This window comes from Salmo salar, chromosome ssa23 (assembly GCF_905237065.1).
Source record: "Salmo salar chromosome ssa23, Ssal_v3.1, whole genome shotgun sequence".
In the NCBI taxonomy this organism is placed as follows: Eukaryota; Metazoa; Chordata; class Actinopteri; order Salmoniformes; family Salmonidae; genus Salmo; species Salmo salar.
Window position 1 is genome coordinate 15,385,527 of NC_059464.1, and position 25,248 is coordinate 15,410,774.

At 41.4% G+C, this 25,248-nt stretch overlaps 1 protein-coding gene across 9 annotated transcripts in view; it reads right to left on the minus strand.

Annotated features, from left to right (window-relative positions):
- Positions 1-25,248, minus strand: part of LOC106584183 (lysine-specific demethylase 4A) — a 59,465-nt gene that overhangs the window by 24,599 nt on the left and 9,618 nt on the right. For 8 of the 9 annotated variants that reach the window (XM_014169161.2, XM_045706480.1, XM_014169158.2 and 5 more), the window contains 10 exons: positions 20,406-20,520; positions 19,595-19,788; positions 19,225-19,274; positions 19,024-19,127; positions 15,927-16,064; positions 15,418-15,668; positions 7,095-7,246; positions 3,746-4,158; positions 3,468-3,564; positions 2,954-3,135 (listed from right to left, as the gene is read on the minus strand). In XM_014169161.2, coding sequence (XP_014024636.1) covers positions 2,954-3,135; positions 3,468-3,564; positions 3,746-4,158; positions 7,095-7,246; positions 15,418-15,668; positions 15,927-16,064; positions 19,024-19,127; positions 19,225-19,274; positions 19,595-19,788; positions 20,406-20,520 — 1,696 coding nt within the window. Of the gene's footprint in view, positions 1-2,953; positions 3,136-3,467; positions 3,565-3,745; positions 4,159-7,094; positions 7,247-8,466; positions 8,743-15,417; positions 15,669-15,926; positions 16,065-19,023; positions 19,128-19,224; positions 19,275-19,594; positions 19,789-20,405; positions 20,521-25,248 lie in introns of those variants that run through there. The other variant, XM_045706482.1, reaches the window with a different exon arrangement.

Consider the following 25,248-nt stretch of genomic DNA (forward strand, 5'->3'; position numbering starts at 1 on the left):
GAGAAGTGTTGTTGGCTACCCTTACCACCTAGGGGCAGCCGTCAGGAAGTCCAGGATCCAGTTGCAGAGGGAGGTGTTTATTCCCCGGGTCCTTAGCTTAGTGATGAACTTTGTGGGCACTATGGTGTTGAACGCTGAGATGTAGTCAATGAACAGCATTCTCACATACGTGTTCTTTTTGTCCATGTGGGAAAGGGCAGTGTGGAGTGCGATTGAGATTGCGTCATCTGTGGATCTGTTGGGGCGGTATGCGAATTGGAGTGGGGCTAGGGTATCCGGGAGGATGCTGTTGATGTGAGCCATGACCAGCCTTTCAAAGCGCTTCATGGTGATGGGTTTGGATGTCTGAGCTTTAACTACTATTAAATCATTAGTTATAATAGAGACATAAGGTGTGCCATAATGAAGCTTGAGGGGGGTTGGGCAGAGTGCAGGGAAAATGGTCATGTGGCAGTACTGATAAGGGGAGGAACCATTTATAGCCCATATTACTTAGCTTCCTGCCTATCAATAAACATGCAAAGTTTAGCGATAAGGAGGAGACTCCACCCAAAGTGGGGTACGTATACTACCACGGGTGGAACCGTCTTTGTTGATTCAGCTGTTCGATCCTCTGGGAAGAAAAAAAAATGTGGTTTAAGCTTTCATTGTGTCCGTTGAGTTCTTACTCTGATAATTAGAACCTAATCATTTAGGTAGGTTAGCTTCGCTTCCTTGGGCACAGGGACTATGGTGGTCGTTTGAAACATGAAGGTATTACAGACTGGGTCAGGGAGAGATAGAAAATGTCAGTTTAGACACTTGACAGTTGGTCCGCACATGCTTTGAGTAAACGTCCTAGTAATCCGTCTGGCCCCGCGGCTTTGTGAATGTTGATCTGTTTAAAAGGTCTTGCTCACGTCGGCTACTGAGAGCGTTATCACACAGTCACCCAGAACAGCTGGTGCTCTCATAAATGCTTCAGTGTTGCTTGCCTCAAAGCGAGCATAAAAGGAATTTAGCTCGTCTGGTAAGTTAGTTGGTAAGTTAGTTAAGAAGCTGAGAATAAAAATGAGCTTCTATAGAAATAGGTCCTGCCTCTCGCTAAATAGAAGATTATTCAGTCAAAGTTCCTATCGGTCTTTGACTATGGAGACATCTATATGAATGTAGCTGTCACTTCATTAAAGCCGTTAGATGCGTATGTGACCAATCCTCAACTCCGGTGTTGCTAGACAGGCTTGATGCAAACTAGTGCCTACTAAACATTGTTTCTTGAATTTCTTTGATTACATTGTGAAAGATGTCTCCAATTATCGCACATTTGATGTTCAGTCAATTTTAAAATGGGTAGCGCTAGAGTATTGCCTAATGTGAAAAATTGTCATTTAATGTAGCATCTTACATGTTTTGCTATTGGATTAAGTGGTTTTTAAAATCATTTAGAATATATCAGAAGATATGTTGTGTTTTGGTGATTTGGTGACACATTGACCAAAAATATAAACCACATGTAAAGTCCAATGTTTCATGAGCTGAAATAAAAAAATTCCAGACATTTTCCATACGCACAAAAAGCTTTTTTTCTCAAATTGTGTGCACAAACTTGTTTAGATCCCTGTTAATGAGCATTTCTCCTTTGCCAACATAAACCTGATGTGGCATATCAAGAAGCTAATTAAACAGCTTGTGCTGGACAATTTTTTTTTTATCAGTTAAAAACAAATTCTTATTTTCAATGACGGCCTAGGAACAGTGGGTTAACTGCCTTGTTCAGGGGCAGATCGACAGATTTTTACCGTGTCAGCTTTGGGATTCGATCTTGCAACCTTTTGGTTACAAGTCCAACGCTCTAACCACTAGGCTACCTGCCGCCCCAACCTGCCGTCCCTGCCACCCCAACAATAAAAGGCCACTTTAAGATGTGCAGTTTTGTCACAGAACACATGTCTCAAGATGAGGGAGGGAGCAATTACTTTCTGACTGTAGGAATGTCTACCAGAACTGTTGCCAGAGAAATGTTAATATCTCTACCATAAACTGCCTCCAATGTCATTTCAGATAATTTGGCAGTACGTCAAACCTGCCTCACAATCACAGATCATGTGTAACCACGCCAGCCCAGGACCTCCACATCCAGCTTCTTCACCTGTGAGATCATCAGAGGGGTGGTGGGGGGCTAAGGAGTACTTCTGTCTGTAATAAAGCCGTTTTCTGGGGGAAAACTCATTCTGATTGGCTGCCCTCCCAGGACCACCCATGGCTGCACCCCCTGGTAAGTTATGTGAAATCCATAGATTAGGGTCTATTTAATTAGTTTCAGTTGACCGATTTCCTTATATGAACTGCAACTCAGTAAAATCTTTAAAAGTTGTATGTTGCATTTTATATATTTTTTCAGTATATTTCACAGTAAACATATTTTGGATCAATGGTTGTGTGGTGAAAGAAGTTTACAGTCAAAATAAATGTGAAATTAAAAGTTCTGAATGTAAGACTGGCTGCGTTACAATCTTTACCATTTGAGGTTTGTGACAAGAGTTTAGAAAATTCACCCCATACTATACTTGAAAATAGTACCAAAGCGATTAATAAAAAGGGTATAATTCAAAAAGTAAAGTTTGCATATGCTTTCATCTGTGCATTCGGTATGGCCATGGAGAGAGACACAGCAATACAGCTAAACTCAAGACTAGGCATAGAAAACATGAAATACCAAATTCGCTGTTCAAGTGTACTGAGGGGGGTATACTACAATACAACTACTTTTCTCCTAAGGCTAAGCGAAGAAAATAAATCACCTAATAAGAGCCTTACTCTCGTTAGGAATTTACTTTAGGAATCCCTTTGAGACTAATGACTGACAGGGTACACGCTTTAGCTTCCAAAATCCCTTGTTAAAGTGTCTGAGTGCTGAGTGTCTCCTCCTATCCTGCTGGTGAGCACTCTCCTCTACTCTTCTTTCCTTCCTCACCCGCTGGTAGGTCTGGAACAATGAGCATACGGAACAGTATGGGGCCTGGAGGCCCATGCGACGGTTGTATTCCTTCTCTCTCTTCAGGCTGGGGGGTCTGTTCTGCCACAGGTGGACGAAGGGCTTGGCCCACAGCTCTCCCTCTAACCCATCCTCCTCTACTGGGGGCTGCTCTGGCAGCTCTAAAAACAACAAAACAAAGATTGTTTAGCGTTAGCACAAGCCATATCCAAAGCGACACTGACAGTGGCCCATGAAGGAAATCAAATCCACCATGCTATATGCTTTAATCCCCTGAGTTATTGGAACCACAGACAGTTCTAAAAACACACACAGACAAACTACTATCATCTCACCGAGTATGCAAACATCGATATGAGTGAATGATGCTCTTTTCTATTCAATGCCAGAACATGCCTGACACTGCTTTTCCTTAGGTCTTATCCAATATTTAGGAAAAGGAAGCCTAACTGGGGCTGAACTATGTGAATGAAAAAGTAATATTTGTATTCACCCTCGTCACTCATGCTGTCCTTCATCAGAGGGTGATGGCGAGGCAGCTTCCCCAGTTTGCTTTGCACACCTTCATCCTCCGCTCCCTCTTCTGCCCCCTGGTGGAATAAAAGGGGTTAACAACAGAATCATTATAGCGCTGTTTCATTGAACATGTACAGTATATATCTGACCTCAGAAAAAACATTATAAAGCCAATCCTACAGACAGAGGTTAAGTGACGTGATGTTTGGACACTACTCCTCATCTCCTGCGTCTCTGCTCTTCCACCCCTCTCACCTTGCTGTCATCCTGTTCCTCTCCTTCACTATCACTACTATCGCTCCTCATCTCCTCCTTGCTCTCTCCCTCGCTGTAGTCTCCCTTGGCGTAGCTGTGGACGTGCAGCACGTCTGCCGGGCTCAGGGTCCTCTGGAAGAGTTGGTGAGCAGGGCTGGGGCTGTTGGCTGGTGCTGGAGGCTTCACATCCTCACTGGGGCCAGCCTTCTCTGAGCTCTGGGAGGAGGGGCCTGGTATTGCTGGTTGGGTTTTCTGACTGTTAGTCTGTGGCTGAGATTTAATTAGAGTGGATTTAATAGAGTTATTGGCTTTCATCTGAAGTGCTAGCTTTCGGCTGGCGTTTGTGTTTCGGTTGGTCTTTGCGTTGGGTGGTAGCTTTGTTAGCTCATTTGTAACGTCCTCTGGCTTTGGCTCTGAAATAAACAACAAACAACATGAAAAGCTGGAAGCACAAGGCAATGTCTAACTCAGTGGTTCTCAAATGGTTTGCCTTGGGACACAAATAAAAAATAAAATTTTTTTATCAGGTAGTCTGTCGAGACCCAATATTCGCAGCCAAAATACAATCTGGAAAACTATTTGGCAATTATGAAAAGGGAACAACATTACCACCTCTAATTGTCAATAATACATATTTGCCCACATTCTTGATGAAGAATGTTAAACTCACTGGCTTGAGACCACAAAAGTCAACCATAATAGTGCTTCTAATAGCTCTATATTGAAAATACTGTGATTGAATTTTTTTTATAAATTCAGCGATAAAATGTTTTAAAATTTGAAGTTCATTATCACTTCTACACACTTTCTACCTGGTTTACGTTGTTTAATTAAGAATCCACCCCTTTTTAAAATTTTCGCCTAAAATGACAAACCCAAATCTAACTGCCTGTAGCTCAGGCCCTGAAGCAAGGATACGCATATTCTTGGTACCATTTGAAAGGAAACTTGAAAGGAATGTATGAGAATATAACACAATAGATCTGGTAAAAGATAATACAAAGAAAGAAAAACGTTTTGTTTTTTTAACCATCATCTTTAAAGTGCAAGAGAAAGGCCATAATGTATTATCCAAGCCCAGGTGCAATTTAGATTTTCGCCACTGGACTGCAGCAGTGTATGTGCAAAGATTTTGACTGATCCAATGAACCATTGCATTTCTGTTCAAAATGTTGTTTCAAGACTGCCCAAATGTGCCTAATATGTTTATTAATAACTTTTCATGTTCAAAATTGTGCACTCTCCTCAAACAATAGCATGGTATTATTTCACTGTAAATTGGACAGTGCAGTTAGATTAAGAAGAATTTAAGCTTTCTGCCAATATCAGATATGTCTATGTCCTGGGAAATGTTCTTGTTACTGACAACCTCATGCTAATCGCATTAGCGTACGTTAGCTCAACCGTCCCAAAGAAGTTTTAAGTTCAGACTGGAGTATTTATTGAATGTTTTTATTCAGACACCTGAGAACCATTCAAAACCTCCCATGACCCAAATTGGGGTTGCGACCCACCAGTTGAGAATCGCTAATCTAAATTATCTCCCTCAAGTCAATCTGCAGTAGACTAGCGTCAGTCCCTGTTTAATTGTTTGGTAGCATAGTCAAAGATTAACTGAGGTACCTTTGTACCTCAGTCCATATACAGTATTTATGTATAGATTGAATCTGGTAAAGTGTTAAATTATTATATTCTTTTTTTTCCCAGTGAAGAACAAATTGTTATTTACAATGATGGCCTAATGGGGAACAGCCTTGTTCAGGGGCAGAACAGAATTTTACCTCGTCAGCTCGAGGATTTGATCCAGCAACCTTTCGGTTACTGGCCCAAAGCTCTAACCACTAGGCTACCTGATGCCCCTTAAGGGACAAAATGAAACGGTGGTTCTGGTGTTACACTTTGTATTTCATGTTATTGAGAAGCTTCCGATGAACACAATTGATCTTATTTTATGAGATATCTTATTTTAAAGTGACCAGAAAAGTTCAAAAAGGTCACAGACAGGTCAATGTTAATCCCTAGTCAATGAGGCACCAAATCACATGTCTGGCTTCTTAAATTCAACACTTTGTTTGTCCAATAACTCAAGATAGGTTGGCCATACTGTTCTGAGAAAAATATATACTGTTATGCGAATGTTGCAGTACAGAACTCCATTCCAGTAATTTAAACCCAATCATTTAAAGTCGGGTGGTCATATTATTGACAAATCTTAATGCTTTATGAAAAATGGAGATACTAACAATTTATGAAATTAGAATACAACTTTATGCAAATATAATACGTAATATGCTAATTTGTCTGTTCATTTAAAGTAATGTGGTCATATTGTTAACATATATTGATGTTTTATGCAGAACTAGGAGTTTACACAGAGGAATAAAGGTGGAGCCCGCACACACAAATTTTCACACAAACACACGGGGGGAACACATAATCATGAACAAAAAAAGGTGTTCCTAATGTTTGTTATACTCAGTGTACAATCACAGTTCTGTTGTATTCAGTGGGTCAACTGATTAGACCTAGTGCGCCAAATAATACGCCCAACCCTGTGCCACCTGCATCCCCCACACACACACACACACACACACACACACACACACACACTTCTCACTAAGTATGAACTGTAACTCAGAAGGCTACTAGTCTAATAACATAGCTTAATTCTAAAGGTAGGCCTACACCAGAGTTGGGTTACATTGTAATGTTATTTTTGGTGTTGATGAGAATAAACTACACCGTTTCCAGGAAATAATTAGCCTAGGCTCAGAAGAGAGAGACAGGGAGCTGCCTGCTAGCCAGCTGCACACAAAGATGGGACACATTTTAAATTTGATCGATTGTAGGACTGTAGCCAATAAATTCTTGTCGTTTTAAAATCATCAATCGCAACAAAAAATAAAAATCACTGTTGGCACAATACAGCATCGCGGCCTCTCGCCTGGCTCGTTGCCTTAGCGAACAGCATCAGGCACTCCCAAACAGCTAGCAAGCATGGAAATGGGAGTGGCAAATGGTCACAATGTCACATCGATCTTACTCTGGTAGTGAGGAATACCATTCGCAAAGAGCCAATATGAACACACCGGATTTCAGAAAAAGGTCTGTCCCACAGAATTAAATGTTCTAAGCACAGCATGTGCTTTAAATTTGGGCTCATATTGTGTAAATATCACAACATACATATTGGATTTTTAGACATGGTTAACTTCCATATTCATGATTTAAAATAATTTATGTATTTTGATGCCCACATTGACATTAAGATATATTATATATTTATTTTGTACTTTTTTGTGTAGAATTCTTGCATAGCGTCCATCGCGGGGTCAGCTAATTGAGGTACCTTTGTGTGCCGGGGTGTGTCCTCCACTCCACTTATCCAGCTTGACTTTCTTTTGCGCTACCTGTCCTTCTTCCTCAGCCTGCTCAGTGTCTTCATCCTCTGCTGCCTCCACAACTGCTTCCCGCTGGCGCTTTTTCCCAACCTTCAGGTTGCTGTGGCACAGGACAGAGAGGAACTGTGAATGGTTTTTTAATGTCTCTTTTGAGACACTAGCTCAAAGTGGTGACCAAAGAATTAATAAATTATTTGATTTGATCATTTAAAAAAAAGGGGCAATCTGCAGTAGAAACAACAAAAAGTGTTGGGGAAATGTAACAAATTCATAGACAGAGCTTTGGATGCAAGGACTGACCATCCATGATATCACAAGTATAGTTTAAAATCAGGAGTTTAACCTTTTCTTGCCCAGGAAACACCCCCAGTGTAATCAACATTTTAAAATGGATTTAGTAGAAAGTTTTTCATTAATTTTGACCTCCCCACATTATAATCCAAGATACTGGTAACTAACCCAAGACACACCCCTGGTGTTGTTTCCAGTGGGAGCAAATTAAGCATAGCGGGCAGAACAAGCAAAGACGTGGGAAAAGGGGGCGTTCTAGCATGTATTTGCTGCACATGCAAAGTATGCACAGTAGATACAAGACACTAGTTAATGCACACTACTCCAAAGTGTGCATTAACTAAATTCGACCCTTCTAAACACTGCAATTTTTAGAAAAGGGTCAAGTCCACAAAACTTAGTGCCCTCTGTTCGTAACGGATTCTAGTTTTGGGTACAGAAAACAGTATCGAGATCGACTCTTTCATCAATGAGAAAATTTGCAGAATGTCGGCCATGTTTCACATCTACCGCCATCTTCACCCATTTCCCGCCACTGGACATCCTCTCATGGTGGTTGGAAGTTCTAAACGGATGCTTCAGATACAGTGCCTTCAGAAAGCATTCAGACCCCTGGACTTTTTCCACATTTTGTTAGATTACAGCCTTATTCAGAAATGTATTACAGTTTTTTTCCCTCATCAATCTATACACAATACCCCATAATGACAAAGCATTTTTTTTTTTTTTTATAAATGTTTTTTTTAAATAAATGCACCTTTGGCAGCGATTACAGCCTCGACTCTTCTTGGGTATGATGCTACAAGCTTGGCACACCAGTATTTGGGGTTTCTCCCATTCTTTTCTACAGATCCTCTCAAGCTCTGTCAGGTTGGATGGGGAGCGTTGCTGCACAGCTATTTTCAGGTCTCTCCAGAGATGTTCGATCAGGTTTAAGTCCGGGCTCTGGCTCGGCCACAAGGACATTCAGATACTTGTCCCGAAGCCACTCTTGTGTTGTCTTGGCTGTGTGCTTGGGGTCGTTGTGCTGTTGGAAGGTGAACCTTCGCCCCAGTCTGAGGTCCTGAGCGCTCTGGAGCAGGTTTTCATTGTTGGATTCGGACTAAACTTTGAACATTGAGATATTAACGACATGATAGATCAATTGCATAGTATATAAAGGAGTGAGATCTGTAGAAAAACAGAGTGGCTGTGGAATGTGCTGGGTGGATGGGAGAGAGTCACAGGAGTGCGATAGGTGATACGAGAGGACATCTGAGGATAAGGCGAAGGAGGGGTTGAGGTCAGGAGGTCAGGTCAGATCCCCTGAAGAGAGAAATAATGGTTTTAGTATCCTGTTACCCTCTTCCTGTCGAACCATAAGATGTAAGGATTGGAGAAAAGAAAGAGTGCCCACAGTGGGGTGGGTGTATATATAATATAAATATATTATATATACTGCTCTCATCTTATCTACGAACATAGAACCCTGTCTAACTCCCCTAGCTCCACAATGAGATAGCCAGCCTGCCAGCTTAGTGGAGTCAGCTCAGATATCCCCAATGAGACCATGTCTGTGCCTCGACCTAGGTTGGGCAAAACTAAACATGGCGGTGTTCGCCTTAGCAATCTCACTGGAATAAAGACCACCTCCATTCCTGCCATTATTGAAAGAAATTGTGATACCTCACATCTCAAAATAGGGCTACTTAATGTTAGATCCCTCACTTCCAAGGCAGTTATAGTCAATTAACTAATCACTGATCATAATCTTGATGTGATTGGCATGACTGAAACATGGCTTAAGCCTGATGAATTTACTGTGTTAAATGAGGCCTCACCTCCTGGTTACACTAGTGACCATATCCCCCACGCATCCCGCAAAAGGCGGAGGTGTTGCTAACATTTATGATAGCAAATTTCAATTTACAATGACTCTTTTGAGCTTCTAGTCATGAACTCTATGCAGCCTACTCAATCACTTTTTATATCTACTGTTTACTGGCCTCCTGGGCCATATACAGCGTTCCTCACTGAGTTCCCTGAATTCCTATTGGAACTTGTAGTCATGGCAGATAATATTCAGATTTTTGGTGACTTTAATTATTCACATGGAAAAGTCCACAGAACCACTCCAAAAGGCTTTCGGAGCCATCATCGACTCAGTGGGTTTTGTCCAACATGTCTCCGGACCTACTCACTGCCACAGTCATACTCTGGACCTAGTTTTGTCCCATGGAATAAATGTTGTGGATCTTAATGTTTTTCCTCATAATCCTGGACTATCAGACCACCATTTTATTACGTTTGCAATCGCAACAAATAATCTGCTCAGACCCCAACCAAGGATCATCAAAAGTCGTGCTATAAACTCTCTGACAACCCAAAGGTTCCTAGATGCCCTTCCAGACTCCCTCCGCCTACCCAAGGACGTCAGAGTACAAAAAAACAGTTAACCACCTAACTGAAGAAGTCAATTTAACCTTGTGCAATACCCTAGATGCAGTCACACCCCTAAAAACAAAAAATTGTTGTCATAAGAAACTAGCTCCCTGGTATACAGAACATACCTGAGCTCTGAAGCAAGCTTCCAGAAAATTGAAACGGTTTTATTATTAAGGTTATTAGTGATCAGTGATACTATCAAGAGCAGTATGCAGTTTCTTTTTTCCTTCATCCAATACTATATCTCTTGACACATTGCTGAAAATAATCATGGCCTCTAAACCTTCAAGCTGCATACTGGACACCATACTGGACCCCAACTAAACTACTGAAAGAGCTTCTTCCTGTGCTTGGCCCTCCTATGTTGAACATAATAAACAGCTCTCTATCCACCAGATGAGTACCAAACTCACTACGTGGCAGTAATAAAGCCTCTCTTGAAAAAGCCAAACCTTGAACCAGAAAAGATAAATACAATTTGTTTAATAAATAAAAAAATAAAAAATAAAATATAAAAAAATAAATAAAATAAAAGAAATAAAAATCGGCCTATATCGAATCTCCCATTCCTCTCAAAAATTGTAGGAAAAGCTGTTGTGCAGCAACTCACTGCCTTCCTGAAGACAAACAATGCATACGAAACGCTTCAGTCTGGTCACTTGAGTGGGTTGAGTCTCTGATATGATCTTCCTGTCCAGGTTGGCGCCCCCCTCGGGTTCGTGCCACGGGGGAGATCTTCGTGGGCTATACTCGGCCTTGTCTCAGGGTAGTAAGTTGGTGGATGAAGATATCCCTCAAGTGGTGTGGGGGCTGTGCTTTGGCAAAGTGGGTGGGGTTATATCCTGCCTGTTTGGCCCTGTCCGGGGGTATCGTCGGACGAGGCCACAGTGTCTCCTGACCCCTCCTGTCTCAGCCTCCAGTATTTATGCTGCAGTAATTTATGTGCTGGGAGGCTAGGGTCAGTCTGTTATATCTGGAATATTTCTCCTGTCTTATCTGGTGTCCTGCGTGAATTTAAGTATGCTCCCTCTAATTCTCTCTTTCTTTCTCCCTCTCTCGGAGGACCTGAGCCCTAGGACCATGCCTCAGGACTACCTGGCCTGACGATTCGTTTCCCCAGTCCACCTGGCCGTGCTGCTGCTCCAGTTTCAACTGTTCTGCCTGCGGCTATGGAACCTTGACCTGTTCACCGGACGTGCTACCTGTCCCAGACCTGCTGTTTTCAACTCTCTAGAGACAGCAGGAGCGGTAGAGATAATCTGAATGATCGGCTATGAAAAGCCAACTGACATTTACTCATGAGGTGCTGACCTGTTGCACCCTCTACAATCACTGTGATGAATTATTATTATTATTATTAGACCCTGCTAGTCATCTATGAACATTTGAACATCTTGGCCATGTTCTGTTATAATCTCCACCCGGCACAGCCAGAAGAGGACTGGCCACCCCTTATAGCCTGGTTCCTCTCTAGGTTCTGGCCTATCTAGGGAGTGTTTCCTAGCCACCGTGCTTCTACACCTGCATTGCTTGCTGTTTGGGGTTTTAGGCTGGGTTTCTGTACAGCACTTTGAGATATCAGCTGATGTAAGAAGGGCTTTATAAATAAATGTGATTGATATGCACACACCACTTTTCCATTTTTTATTTTTTAAAACAAGTTTTTTTTTTTATTTTCACTTCACCAATTTTATATATGTCCATGACATCCAAATAAAAATCCAGTTAAATTACAGGTTGTAATGCAATAAAATAGGAAAAACGGCAAGTGGGATGAATACTTTTGCAAGGCACTGTACTTTGCTCTGTTCAGCTTTCCCTCGATCCTGACTAGTCTCCCAGTACCTGCCACTAAAAAACATTACCACAGCATGATGCTGCCACCACCATGCTTCACCGTAGGGATGGTGCCAGGTTTCCTCCAGATGTGACGCTTGGCATTAAGGCCAAAGAGTTCAATCTTGGTTTCATCAGACCAGAGAATCTTGTGCCTCGATACAATCCTGTCTCAGAGCTCTACGGACAATTTCTTCGACCTCATATGGCTTGGTTTTCGCTCTGACATGCACTGTCAACTGTGGGACCTTATAGACAGGTCTGTGTCTTTCCAAATCATGTCCAATCAATTGAATTTACCACAAGTGTACTCAAGTTGTAGAAACATCAAGTATGATAAATGGAAACAGGATGCATCTGAGCTCAATCGAGTCTCACTGCGAAAAGTATGAATACTTACGTAAATAAGGTATTGCTGTGTTTATTATTTTTTTACTTTTAGCTTTGTCATTATGGGGTATTGTGTGTAGACTGATGAGGAAATTGTTTTATTTAATCGACTTTAGAATAAGGCTGTAACGTAACAAAATGTGGAAAAAGTCAAGGCATCGGAATACTTTCCGAAGGCACTGTATATACATCTGGCGAGATATCAGGCTCACTTCTACATTGTGGATGCTACCATGATCACAGATAATCCTAAATGACTTGTGAATAATGAGTGAGAAAGTTAGAGGGTCAAAGGTCATACCCCCAAGACATGCTAACCTCTCACCAGTACCAAAAACAGGGGAGGTTAGCATGCAGGGTTGGTGATTAACACCTGCCAAATGAGGGTCGATTTTGTCATTGGTGGGTAAGAATGTATATTTCACCAGCCACGTTGGCGGGTGGCCACAGTATTTGGGAACATTGTTTATTATCCAAGCCCACCTGTCAAATTGGCAAGGCAGGCAACTTAAGTATGACATTGTCCTCATGTTTCTTGGCCATTTAAATCTTTTCTTCAAATGCTATTTTGGTTTTCAATGTTAATTTGAGTTTGCTGCAACATTCTGCTGCTAGGAAGACATCGCTGTCTGAGTTTTTTAATGTTTTATCTATGCAGACAAGCAAGTGCCCAAGTTACCACTGTAACGGCCCGTCCCGGGCCAGCTGAACCTCAGTCTCATCTAATGATTGATCCATGGTCAATCAAGCACACTCTCCAAAAATTGGATTCATTAACTTTTAGTCACTGTCTCTCCTAAATTTATTTGTGTGCTTCTACATTACTTAGAAGCACATCATGTACTCCTTGTAAAAAATGTTAGCGTAGAGCCCTGAACTATAATAATAAATAGGCCGTATCACTCAGCATTTTGTGGCAGGGAAGGCACTTTCTTGATGTTCATCTGTTTGTATTATTGTATCTATACCAAACAAAAATATAAAAGCAACATGCAACAATTTTACAGTTACAATTCATAAGGAAATCAGTCATTTGAAATAAATTAATTAAGCCCAAATCTTGGGAGCCAGGCCCACCCGCTGGGGTGCCAGGCCCAGCCAATCTGAATGAGTTGTTCCCCACAAAAGGGCTTTATTACAGACAGAAATACTCATCAGTTTAATCAGCTGTCCGGGTGTCTGGTCTCAGACAATCCCGCACTTGAAGAAGCCGGATGTGGAGGTACTGGGCTGGCTTGGTTACACGTGGTCTGCGGTTGTGAGGCTGGTTGGACGTACTGCTAAATTCTCTAAAACAACGTTGGAGGCGGGTTATGGTAACAAAATGAATATTCAATGCTCTGGTGGGCATTCCTGCGGTGGGCATTCCTGCAGTCAGCATTCCAATTGCACGTGGCATTGTGTGACAAAGCTGCACATCTTAGCGGCCTTTTGTCCCCAGCACAAGGTGCACCTGTGTAATGATCATAATGTTTAATCAGCTTCTTGATATGCCACACCTGGCAGGTGGAAGGATTATCTTGGCAAAGGAGAAATGCTCACTAACAGGGATGTAAACAAATTTGTGCACACAATTTGAAAAAAATGACTGTGTATAGAACATTTCTGGGATCTTTTCTCACATGATGCGTTTATATTTTTGTTCAGTGTAAAATGTCTTAACAGACGCAGTTCACAAAAATAAAATAAAATTAAGCAATATAGCCCTTTACTTATTAGTAATACATTTTTTGTTTTTGAAACAATAGAAAGCATGCTCATCTGTTTGTGATTTTTGTGTGTAACTATGGAGAAAAAAAATACTTGTTGGTAAAAAATCTGAGTGGCTGGTAAACATTTTTTTTTTTTTTTTAATCTACCTCCCACAGTGGCTGGTGGACCAAAAAATGATTCCCACCCTGTTAGCATGTGTTATCTTTGACCATCTAACTTTCTCACTCATCATTATTCACAAATCCTTCAGGATTATTCATAATCATTTTTTACAATAAAAGTGACTCCAAAATGACAATGCATTATTTACCATTAATTTCTACTGGGAACAAAATGATCAAACAACCAAAACAAACTGCAAATGCATCCAACAAGTGTGTAGGATCAAAAGCTTGATATAGTCATTGCGTGCTAGGAATATAGGACCAAATACTAAACTTTTGACTACTTTATTTATAAGTATCTTTAGGTGCCAATAATTTTGACCCCGACCTTTAAGGGAAAAAAGTAATACAATATTTTCAAAGAAGCGTGGATCATCATCATCATTATTTCGACCGTATAGGTTAATAGGCCATATCTGTTTATGGTCCAATAACATTTAAAATCATCCATCTACCTTGAGGATCTGTTTGGACAATTTGTACATTTGGATCAAAATTACTGTTAAGGAATATTATCACACCTTTTGAATTTCTTTGCCCATGGTAAAAATATTTCACCCCCCCAGTCCTTTTTCCACACAACTTCACCTAAAATTGTTGAATGAGTTTCCTGTAAACAATATATATTATATTCCTTCTCTTTTAGCCAGGTAAATACTGATCGTATTTTCTTATTATATGCTAAGCCATTACAATTATAACTAGCTAATACTTATTTCACCATAATGAAATACAAGTTTCAAATCTACTGATCATATATATTTGTAATCTCACCATTAAAAAGTACCATAGTGATTGAGTGTCCATATAGCTAGCTATACCATATGTGCATTGCTACTAAGTAAACCTCTAATTGGTACCTACTATTCCACCAGTTAAAACCCCTCCCCATCCCGAGTTGGGTTCTCATGCCAGTGACTGGCAGAGCAACCCCGATCCCCCAGATCCCATGGCCCCCGAGAGACCAGGACTCATCCTTGGAAAAGAGCACACAGTGCCACCCACAGAACAGATCAGCCGCCAAAAGCATTTCCATCGTTCTCACCTCGATTTGTATTATATAACTATTAAAAAATATTTTTAAAATCCTGCTCACCTTAATTTCCATAATTAACTATTAATATTTGTAATAACGTAGGTAGTTCATGCAAAGGATTGCTACCTCTTACCTGTATTGCCATTACAACATTTACATTTTGGCAAGCAATTATTATTTTAGCGAACAATTATTGTGAACCATCCTATTTGTCCCTAACATCTTTACTCCCTAGCAAGTTATGGGACACACACACACACACACACACCCTTTCCTCCACAAACAATTACAAACTGGGGATTTTTTTTAATGCCAAGTGTATTTTCGCTGGGCGCGGATATCAACTCTAGGGGTTTAAGCTATACCAGCTGGAAACAATAAACATGACAGGGTAAGTGAGTACAGTAATGTACAGACCTCTTCTCCTCCTGAGCAGTGGTGCCTGGGGTATCCTCCTCCTGATCAGGGGCCTCGCTGGGGCTTGGACCCTCCTTTCCAGGCTCCCCTGTCTTCTCTCCCGTCAGAAACTCAGCAGCCTCTGGCGTGGGCTTGGAGTGGTCAATAGGAATGTTGTCCTTCCCTGCCTTCCATGCGTTGTAGCGATCTGGTTGGAACTTCCTCACAAACACATCCATGGAGATCTTCACCATGTCTTTACGGCACGAGCACTGGGAGAGGTAGGACAGGGATTGGTCATGAGAATATAATACAATAAATGCCACTTACCAGACTCTTAGCCAAGGCAACTTACAGTAAGTGAGTGCATGGATTTTTTTTGTATGTGATCCTTGCTGGAGTTAAACCCATAACCGTGCCTTTGCTCGTGCGATGCTTTTACCAACCACACAGGACCAAACACCATTCACACACAACCGTATGACCTGGAATCACACATTCAATGTGTTAATTCATTTATCTGTACATACCAGTGTGGCTATTTTGCCATAATCAATCCATCGCTGCGTGGCAAAGTTAGTGGACTCTGCACAGTTGAAGCCGTGGTTGAAACCAGCATGGTAGCCAAAAGGGAAGGTCACTATGAACTGGCCTGCCTCCTGGGTGATCTAAACACACAGACACACACAAGTCAGACCACTGATATAAAGAGGTGGACACTAGGGTTGGGTGATGTCAATCTTTGTCCTATAGTGATTAAGTGCACACAAACAGTGATATACGATGGTATCGGCCCCTATTGGCCAACCCCCCCAAAAAGAACCGCTAGCGCGAGCTCGCATGCTACAGGAAGGACCAGCAGAATCATGACAAAGATATTTCAGAGCCAAATCTTTTTAAAGTAGCCTATTCCTCCATGTTTGAGCTGTGGCGTGAAAAAGTTGTGCCCACACGCAAGTGACAGTCAAGGAGCCTCAACTGCAGAGCACCCAACTCTGCTGTCCCCAGAATTTGATGAATATTCAATGATTCGCATTTTACTACATTTTCTTCTCTTATTAGGCCTAGGCTTCTATACATTGTAGGTAGGCTGTAGCCAACATTGCTAATAAAAGGCTATGGAAATAGGCTAACTCCACGCATCGTTTCTTTAATAAGCTTTGCTGAGCTGTACGTTTTCTTTTGACTTCTCATTCGATTCTTCCATCTTGATATTGTTTGCTCAATTTCACTTCTTGTTGCCTACATACAGTGCCTTCAGAAAGCATTCATACCCTTTAACTTATTCCACATTGTTACAACCTGAATTCAAATTGGATTAAATGAAGAAAACATCCCACCCATCTACACCCCATATGACAAAGTGAAAACATGTTTAGACATTTTTGCACATTTATTGAAAATTAAATACAGAAAATCTCATTTACTTAAGTATTTCACACGCCTTTGCTATGACACTCCAAATTGAGCTCAGGTGCATCCAATTTCCTTTGATCATTCTTGGGATGTTTCTACAGTTTGATTGGAGTACACCTGTGGACAATTCAATTGTTTGAACATGATTTTGAAAGAAACACACCTGTCTTTATAAAGGTCCCACAGTCGACCGTGCAAAGAACTGTCCATAGATCTCAGAGATAGAATCGTGATGAGGCATATATCTGGCGAAGGGTATAAAACATTTCTAGAGTGATGAAAGTTTGGGAAATGGAAAAAAATATGGAACTACCTAGAGCTGACCGTCCGACCAAACTGAGAAACCGGGTAAGGACCTTGGTCAGGTAGGTGACCAAGAACCCAATAACAGAATTACAGAGTTAGAGTTTATTGGCTAAGACTGGAGAACCTGCCAGAAGGACAACAGTCTCTATAGCACTTCACCAATCTGGGCTTTATTGGAGAGTGGTCAGACAGAAGCCACTCCTGAGAAAATGGAACATGATAGCACGCCTGGAGTTTGTAAAAAGACACGTGAAAGACGGAGCATACGGCAAAAGATTTTGTAGTCTGGTGAGACAAAGATTACTCTTTGGCCTGAATGCAAATCACTATGTCTGGCAAAAACCAGGCATAGCTCATCACCAATCTAACACCATCCCTACTGTGAAGCATGGTGATGGCAGCATCATGCTACGGGGATGCTTTTCAGTGGCAGGGACTGGGTGACTGGTAAAGATAGAGAAAACAATGAATGGAGCCAAATACAGGCAAATCTTTAATGAGAACCTGCTTCAGAGTACAAACAACCTTAGACTGGGGCAAAGATTTACATTCCAACAGGACAATGACCCCAAGCCATGCTGAAATGGAATGTTAAAGTCCTTGAGTGGCCCAACCATAGCCCAGACTTGAATCCCATTGAAAATCTGCCGAAAGACTTGAACACAGACATACCTAAGAGGACTCAAAGCTGTAATCGCCGCCAAAGGTGCTTCTACAAAGTATTGACTCGGGGTGAATACTTATGTAAATTAGATTTCTGCATTTTCAATACATTAGCAAATATGTTCATGTTCTCTTTGTCAATATGGGCTATTGTGTGTAGATGGGTGAGAATCTATTTAATCCATTTTGAATTCAGGCTGTAATACAACAAAATGTGGAATAAGTCACGGGGTATGAATACTTTCTGAAAACACTGTCATTCAAAATAAAGCTGTGATAGATAATCGCCTATAGACTGACTTTCACAATTGTTCCCCTTTTAAAGCTGCAGCTTTAGCACATGTAAAGACTATAATAGCTTATTTAGGAAACACTTCATAAGTTCAACTGATTTTGATAGGCTATTTTATTTACTAGGATTTGGCTATTTGGTTCACAATGGCAAGGAGGAGTGATGCATGCATAATTTATTTTATAATAGACTAAGCTTGGCTCAACCTTAAGGCTAATTCAAAACTACTCGTTCAATTTTGCTATTGTTCGGTTTACCTCTATCATTATTACCTTAGGCCTATCTTGTTTTTAGTTTATTCAAAAACATAAAACTGAGCCTAGAACTCTGTTAGATGAATTCATTGTTTGATCATGAAGTAGCGCGGCAGGAGAAAACCAGCATGCATAAAAAGTAATATTCATATAAAATGGAGAGAAAATATAAAATCTGACTTAGACACCGGAGTGTCTGGCTATACGGACCAGATAATCAAACATCGAAGAAAAATTTAATCAAAATCCTAACCAGACATTTTGCGCTGCTTTGGTAAAATTCTTCACTCTGTCTACATTCTCTTGCAGTCTGTAAATTGTTTTTAACATATTTATTGAAATAGGTTAAGCAGCCTAAAGCAAAGGAATAGGCCACGGCATGGTCCTGCTGTGGGCTGCCCAGTCAGCGCCCCACTGCGTGGCGCCAATCAAGTTGAAATAGGCTATACATTGTCTGTCACATCAATGTCATCACCAATGACGAGGGCTGTCAAGCATCTTCGATATCCAATACTATCGTAATAAATCGCCCAGCCCGAGTGGACACACTACATACAATACTACTATTGAAAACAATATTATTACTACTCCTACTACCAAAACAGTCAAATCATCCCACTGTAACAACCTACAGTATACCCAGAAAACTTTAGGTCAGTAAAGCTGATTGTATTATGCCATTGAAAGAGAGATCACCTTCTCAAATGGTATGCCGTATTTCTTCAGGATGGAGGGTGAGATTAGAGTCATCTTGTGCCGCAGGAAAGCTTCACAGCTCTGAGCACTCCCAGGGAAAAATCCTGCATGAGAAGAAGTCAATTATGTTAAGAATTTTGCTGACTACTCTCTGGACATAGAACATATTGATAAACAATAAGGAAATTCCTTTTCAAGTACCTTTAGCGAGACGCTCCAATCTCTTCCCGTGTTCAGGGGGAACAACATACCTGTAGAGAGATAAGAGCAACGATGTAAGTGGTAGTCAAGATGCTATGTGTTAGGTAAGTAAATAAAATAAGCTTTGTCCTAGCCAGAGCAGCCTATAGGGTAGGAGCCGATCTCCTTTTGCTGTAGCATGAAGCAGCTTGATGTACAAATACACCTCCTGGACAGGACGCTAGTGTTGAGTGTTACGTATAATAATAACAACCCACACGTTTCATTTGTAAACTGTAAAATCGACATACAGTAAATATCTACTGGTATAACCTCACTGAACCTTCGGCTTGTTTTTCTAACGATGCAAAATAAATAAACTAAACTTTACCAGGACTTGGGCTCTCCAAAGTGAAGGTAGTTGATGCTGTAGAGATCCATGTCTTCAGTGTGCCAAGCGAAGGTACTCTTCCACATGCCAAAATACAGGTAAGGAGTGTTTACCCCTTTGATCTTGATCCCACTCTCCCTCTCAACAGTGTCCAGGATAGTGTTCAGATGACCAATGTTCCACTCTGTCACGTCCTAGGAGAGATAGAGCAGAGACGATGTTGTTAAAGGCCCAGTGCGGTTGAGGTTGGAAAAATACTGTGAAAATTCTGATAAGAGCTGTTTGTGTAAGAGCTGTTTGAAAAGGCAGCCAAAATGTAAGCCTGTTGTGGTGGGATGGAGTTTTGGCCTGCTGGTGACATCACCTGGCGTTCAATTTGTTAATAGACCAATAAGAAAGAGTTCCAAACCAATAACAGCCAGTTTTCAGTTTCAATCCCCACTCAGACCACTCCCAGACAATCCTAGAATAATTCTTGCTTGAGAAATTGCTCTTTGCTGAGAAGCTATTTGCTTTCAATTAAAATGGTCAAAAAGAAAACAAACAATCAGTTGTACAGTCACAAGATACTTAATTGTTACCCAGAAATGATTTGATATTGAGATAAAGTTCCAAAGCAGCTGTTTTTAAGGGTGAGGACATTGACATTTAAACAGGAGGCTGTGGGTTCAAATCCGAAGTGGTGCCAAATGGGGGGGCTGATGTTTGGAGAATACATTGGTAAAGTAAAAACTTGTTTAATGACAGTGAATGGTCTATTGAAATAGAATTAGAACATGGAATGGTCATGGAATATGATGGAATCACTCACTGGATCATAGAGTGTTCCGTTGACATCCGCTCCATAGAGAGGGGGGTTAAAAGTCAGGTTCTTCCAAAACTTTCTCTCCAGCTCATCAAAATCCACATATCGGGGGTTACAGAACCTACAACAAAGGTAACAGATGATAACTAAACAAGTAGAGCTGTATAAATTTCCTTTTCAAGACGATTCGATACCGATCTAGATACATGCCATGGGCTCCAATACGATACAGGAACGATTTGGTGCGACTCTGTTTGATTAAAGAACGAATCGATGCAATTCAGTTCGATGCACTAACATTTGCTGCATAAACATTCATTTTCCATTTTAAATTAAAATCTGCTGATTGAGCTTGTGTGACTGTAGGTCTATGGTGTAAACTTGGGTGGTACATCATAAAACGGGGTATGATGGGTTTTCAATATTGTCAATACTATTTCTTGGAAGTCTTTCCAATACATTTTAATATTTGTAGGTACTTTAAGTTAATACCTGCAGTCAACTTCTGCAATACTTAGATGTTAGGTTCTAATTATCAGTAAGAACTCAAGACACTATGAAAGCTCAAACCAAGTTTATTCTACTCAAAGGATCAAACAGCATATTCACACAAGCACTGATATTTAACCCTTTCTCCTATGCTGAGTCTCCTCCTACACATCTGAACAGTCAATGCATCTCTGTTGCTAGAAAGAACCTTAGTGATACCCGTTCTTCCTCACTTCATTTGACCTGACCTCAGCCTCAGTGCTCACTTCTCCCCAACTCACGGCTGTCATGGTGACTGATACCAGACTGTCTCTTCTCCCAGAAAATCCCTAATGGCTAACAAATCCTGAAAGAGTAAACGTTATACATTACCCTCTCTCCCTCAGTGACATGAATACGTTTATTTCATATTCTCAGAACCCAACAGAGATAAAGCAGATTGTGTTCTTAATTTCACCTGTCACATGAAGTTCCCCAGAACAGTTGAGCCAGTCACGTGTTTGTTTGTAAATAGCATAATGGGAGAAAGCAGGAGCTGGTGAGTCCATAGCGTTCTATAACTAATCGCCAAGTCTCTGTTGTGCGACGCACAGATGATGGAATTACACTTGTATGAAATTCAATGGCTAAATGTTTAACATAAGATAATGGATTTCTGCCAGAAGTAAAAAAAGCTCTGGAGGAGATGCGTACAGTTGCCATTTTTCCCCCCTTTGCTACCTACTAGCGGTTTTTCCTCCTCCATTCTCCTCCCCTCTGCTCCGTGTACACAGAAGAGCATTAATCACAACTTTGTTGACTTGCACAATTGTTCCCCTCGCTCACTTTTGCTTGGGAATATCCTAACTCACCAAAAATGACAACCAGTAGCTACTAGCTATGCTTGCATAACTAATTGCAAAGCCAGCTCAAAGTTATGTTAGCTTTCGCTCGTTGCCGTTTAGCTAAACACTGTCTACAGTCGTGGCCACAAGTTGAGAATGACACAAATATACATTTTCACAAAGCTGTCTGCTTCAGTGTCTTTAGATAATTTTTGTCAAATGTTTCTATGGAATACTAAAGTATAATTACAAGCATTTCATAAGTGTCAAAGGCTTTTATTGACAATTACATGAAGTTGATGCAAAGAGTCAATATTTGCAGTGTTGACCCTTCTTTTTCAAGACCTCTGCAATCCGCCCTGGCGTGCAGTCAATTAACTTCTGGGCCACATCCTGACTAATGGCAGCCCATTCTTGCATAATCAATGCTTGGAGTTTGTCAGAATTTGTGGGTTTTTGTTTGTTCACCCGCCTCTTGAGGACTGACCACAAGTTCTCAATGGGATTAAGGTCTAGGGAGTTCCTCGCCATGGACCCAAAATATCTATGTTTTGTTCACCGAGCCACTTAGTTATCACTTCTGCCTTATGGCAAGTTGCTCCATCATGCTGGAAAAGGCATTGTTCGTCACCAAACTGTTCCTGGATGGTTGGGAGAAGTTGCTCTCGGAGGATGTGTTGGTACCATTCTTTATTTGTGGCGGTGTTCTTAAGCAAGATTGTGAGTGAGCCCACTCCCTTGGCTGAGAAGCAAGCCCACACATGAATGGTCTCAGGATGCTTTACCATTGGCATGACACAGGATTGATGGTAGAGCTCACCCTGTCTTCTCCGGACAAGATTTTTTCCAGATGCCCCAAACAATCGGAAAAGGGATTCATCAGAGAAAATGACTTTACCCCAGTCCTCAGTAGTCCAATCCCTGTACCTTTTGCAGAATATCAGTCTGTCTCTGATGTTTTTCCTGGATAGAAATGGCTTCTTTGCTGCCCTTCTTGACACCAGGCCATCCTCCAAAACTCTTCGCCTCACTGTGCATGCAGATGCACTCACACCTGACTGCTGCCATTCCTGAGCAAGCTCTGTACTGGTGGTGCCTCGATCCCGCAGCTGCAATGACGGCACGTGTTTCCTTGCAGGTAACCATGGTTGACAGAGGAAGAACAATGATTCTAAGCACCACCCTCCTTTTGAAGCTTCCAGTCTGTTATTCAAGCTCAATCAGCATGACAGAGTGATCTCCAGCCTTGTCAACACTCGCACCTGTGTTAACGAGAGAGTCACTGACATGTCAGTTGGTTCTTTTGTGGCAGGGCTGAAATGCAGCGGGAATGTTTTTGGGGGATTCAGTTCATTTGCATGGCAAAGAGGGACTTTTTAATTAATTGCAATTCATCTGATCACTCTTCATAACATTCTGGAGTATATGCAAATTGCCATCATACAAACTGAGGCAGCAGACTTTGACAAAAATATTTTAATTCTCAAAACTTCTGGCCACAACTGTATGTAATGTCACTATTAGTTTGTGCTAATTTTGTTAGCATTCTGGTAAGAGCCCCAATGGGATGCGCTAACTTTTTTGCCACCCCTCATGGGCCATGCCGGTAATACCGTAAATCCAGGGATGAGCAGGACGGTATGACAATATGAAAATCTGGATATGGCCAAAGCCTACTTTGGTGTATGTACTATGTAGCAGTGCTGAGCCATTAACTGATATGCAATTAACTCATCTTCGCAGATTGTGTTTGAGCTAGTAATGTATCAATATTTATAATTTACAAATAAAAACAGACTGCATTCAGAAAGTATTCATACCCTTAGACTTTTCCACATTTTGTTACGATAAATCTTTATTCTAAAATGGATCAAAGAAAAGAAGTCCAAACACAACACCCCATAATGACAAAGCGAAAACACGTCAATATATTTCCTAATATATAATAAACAAAACATACCTTATTTACATAAGTATCCAGACCCTTTGCTATGCAACTCGAAATTGAGCTCAGGTACATACTGTTTCCATTGTAGAAACATCTCATGGATGATCAATTTGATCGGAGTCTACCGGTGGTAAATCCAATTGATTGGACATGATTTGGAAAGGCACACGCCCGTCTACATATTGTCTCACAATTGCATGTTGGAGCAAAAACCAAGCCACGAGGTCGAAGGAATTGTCCGTAGAGCTCCGAGACAGGATTGTGTTGGCATAAATCTAGTGAAGGTACCAAAACAAATGTTTGCAGCATTGAAGGTCCCCAAGAACACAGTGGCCTCCATCGTTCGTAAACGGAAGACATTTGGAACCACCAAGACTCTTGCTAGAGCTGGCCGCCCAGCCAAACTGAGCAATCAGGAGAAGAGCCATGGTCAGGGATGCGACCAAGAACCCGATGGTCACTTTGACAGAGCTCCAGACTTCTTCTGTGGAGATGGTTGTCCTTCTGGAATGTTCTCCCATCTCTGCAGCACTCCACCAAATCAGGCCTTTACAGTAGAGTGGCCAGACAGAAGCCACTCCTCAGTAAAAAGGCAAATGACAGCCTGCTTGGAGTTTGCCAAAAGGCACCTACAGGACCCTCAGAAAATGAGAAACAACATTATCTGGTTTGATGAAACCAAGATTGAACTCTTTGGCCTGAATGCCAAGCGTCACATCTGGAGGAAACTTGGCACCATCCCTATGCTGAAGCATGGGTGGCAGCATCATGCTGTGGGGATGTTTTTCAGCAGCAGGGACTGGGAGACTGGTCAGGATCGAAGGAAAGATGAACGGAGCCAAGTACAGAGAGATCCTTGATGAAAACCTGCTCCAGAGCGCTCAGGACCTCAGACTGGGGGCAATGGTTCACCTTCCAACAGGACAACGACCCTAAGCACGCAGCCAAGACAATGCAGGAAAATCTTCGGGACAAGTCTCTGAATGTCCACGAGTGGCCCAGCAAGAGCCCGGACTTGAACCTAATCAAACATCTCTGGAGAAACCTCAAAATAGCTGTGCAGCAACGCTCCCCATCCAACCTGACCGAGCTTGAGAGGATTGGGAGAAACTCCAAATATAGTTGGGCCAAGCTTGTTTTTCTTTATTTCACCTTTACTTAACCAGGTAGGCCAGTTGAGAACAAGTTCTCATTTACAACTGTGACCTGGCCAAGATAAAGAAAAGCAGTGCGACAAAATAACAGACTTACACATAAACAAACGTACAGTCAATAACGCAATACCGTCATACCCAAGAAGACTCAATGCTGTAATCACTGACAAAGGTGCTTCAACAAAGTACTGAGTAAAGGGTCTGAATTCCTATGTAAATGTTATATCAGTTAGCAAAAAAGTGTGTAGATTAATTAAGGGAAAAAAATAATTGAATCAATTTTAGAATAAGGCTGTAATGTAACAAAATGTACAAAAAGTCCAGGGTCTGAATACTTTCTGTAGGCGTTCCTTTGTCCAGGTGGGAAAAGGCAGTGGGGAGTACAATTCAGATTGCGTGATCTGTGGATCTGTTGGGGCGGTATGCGAATTGGA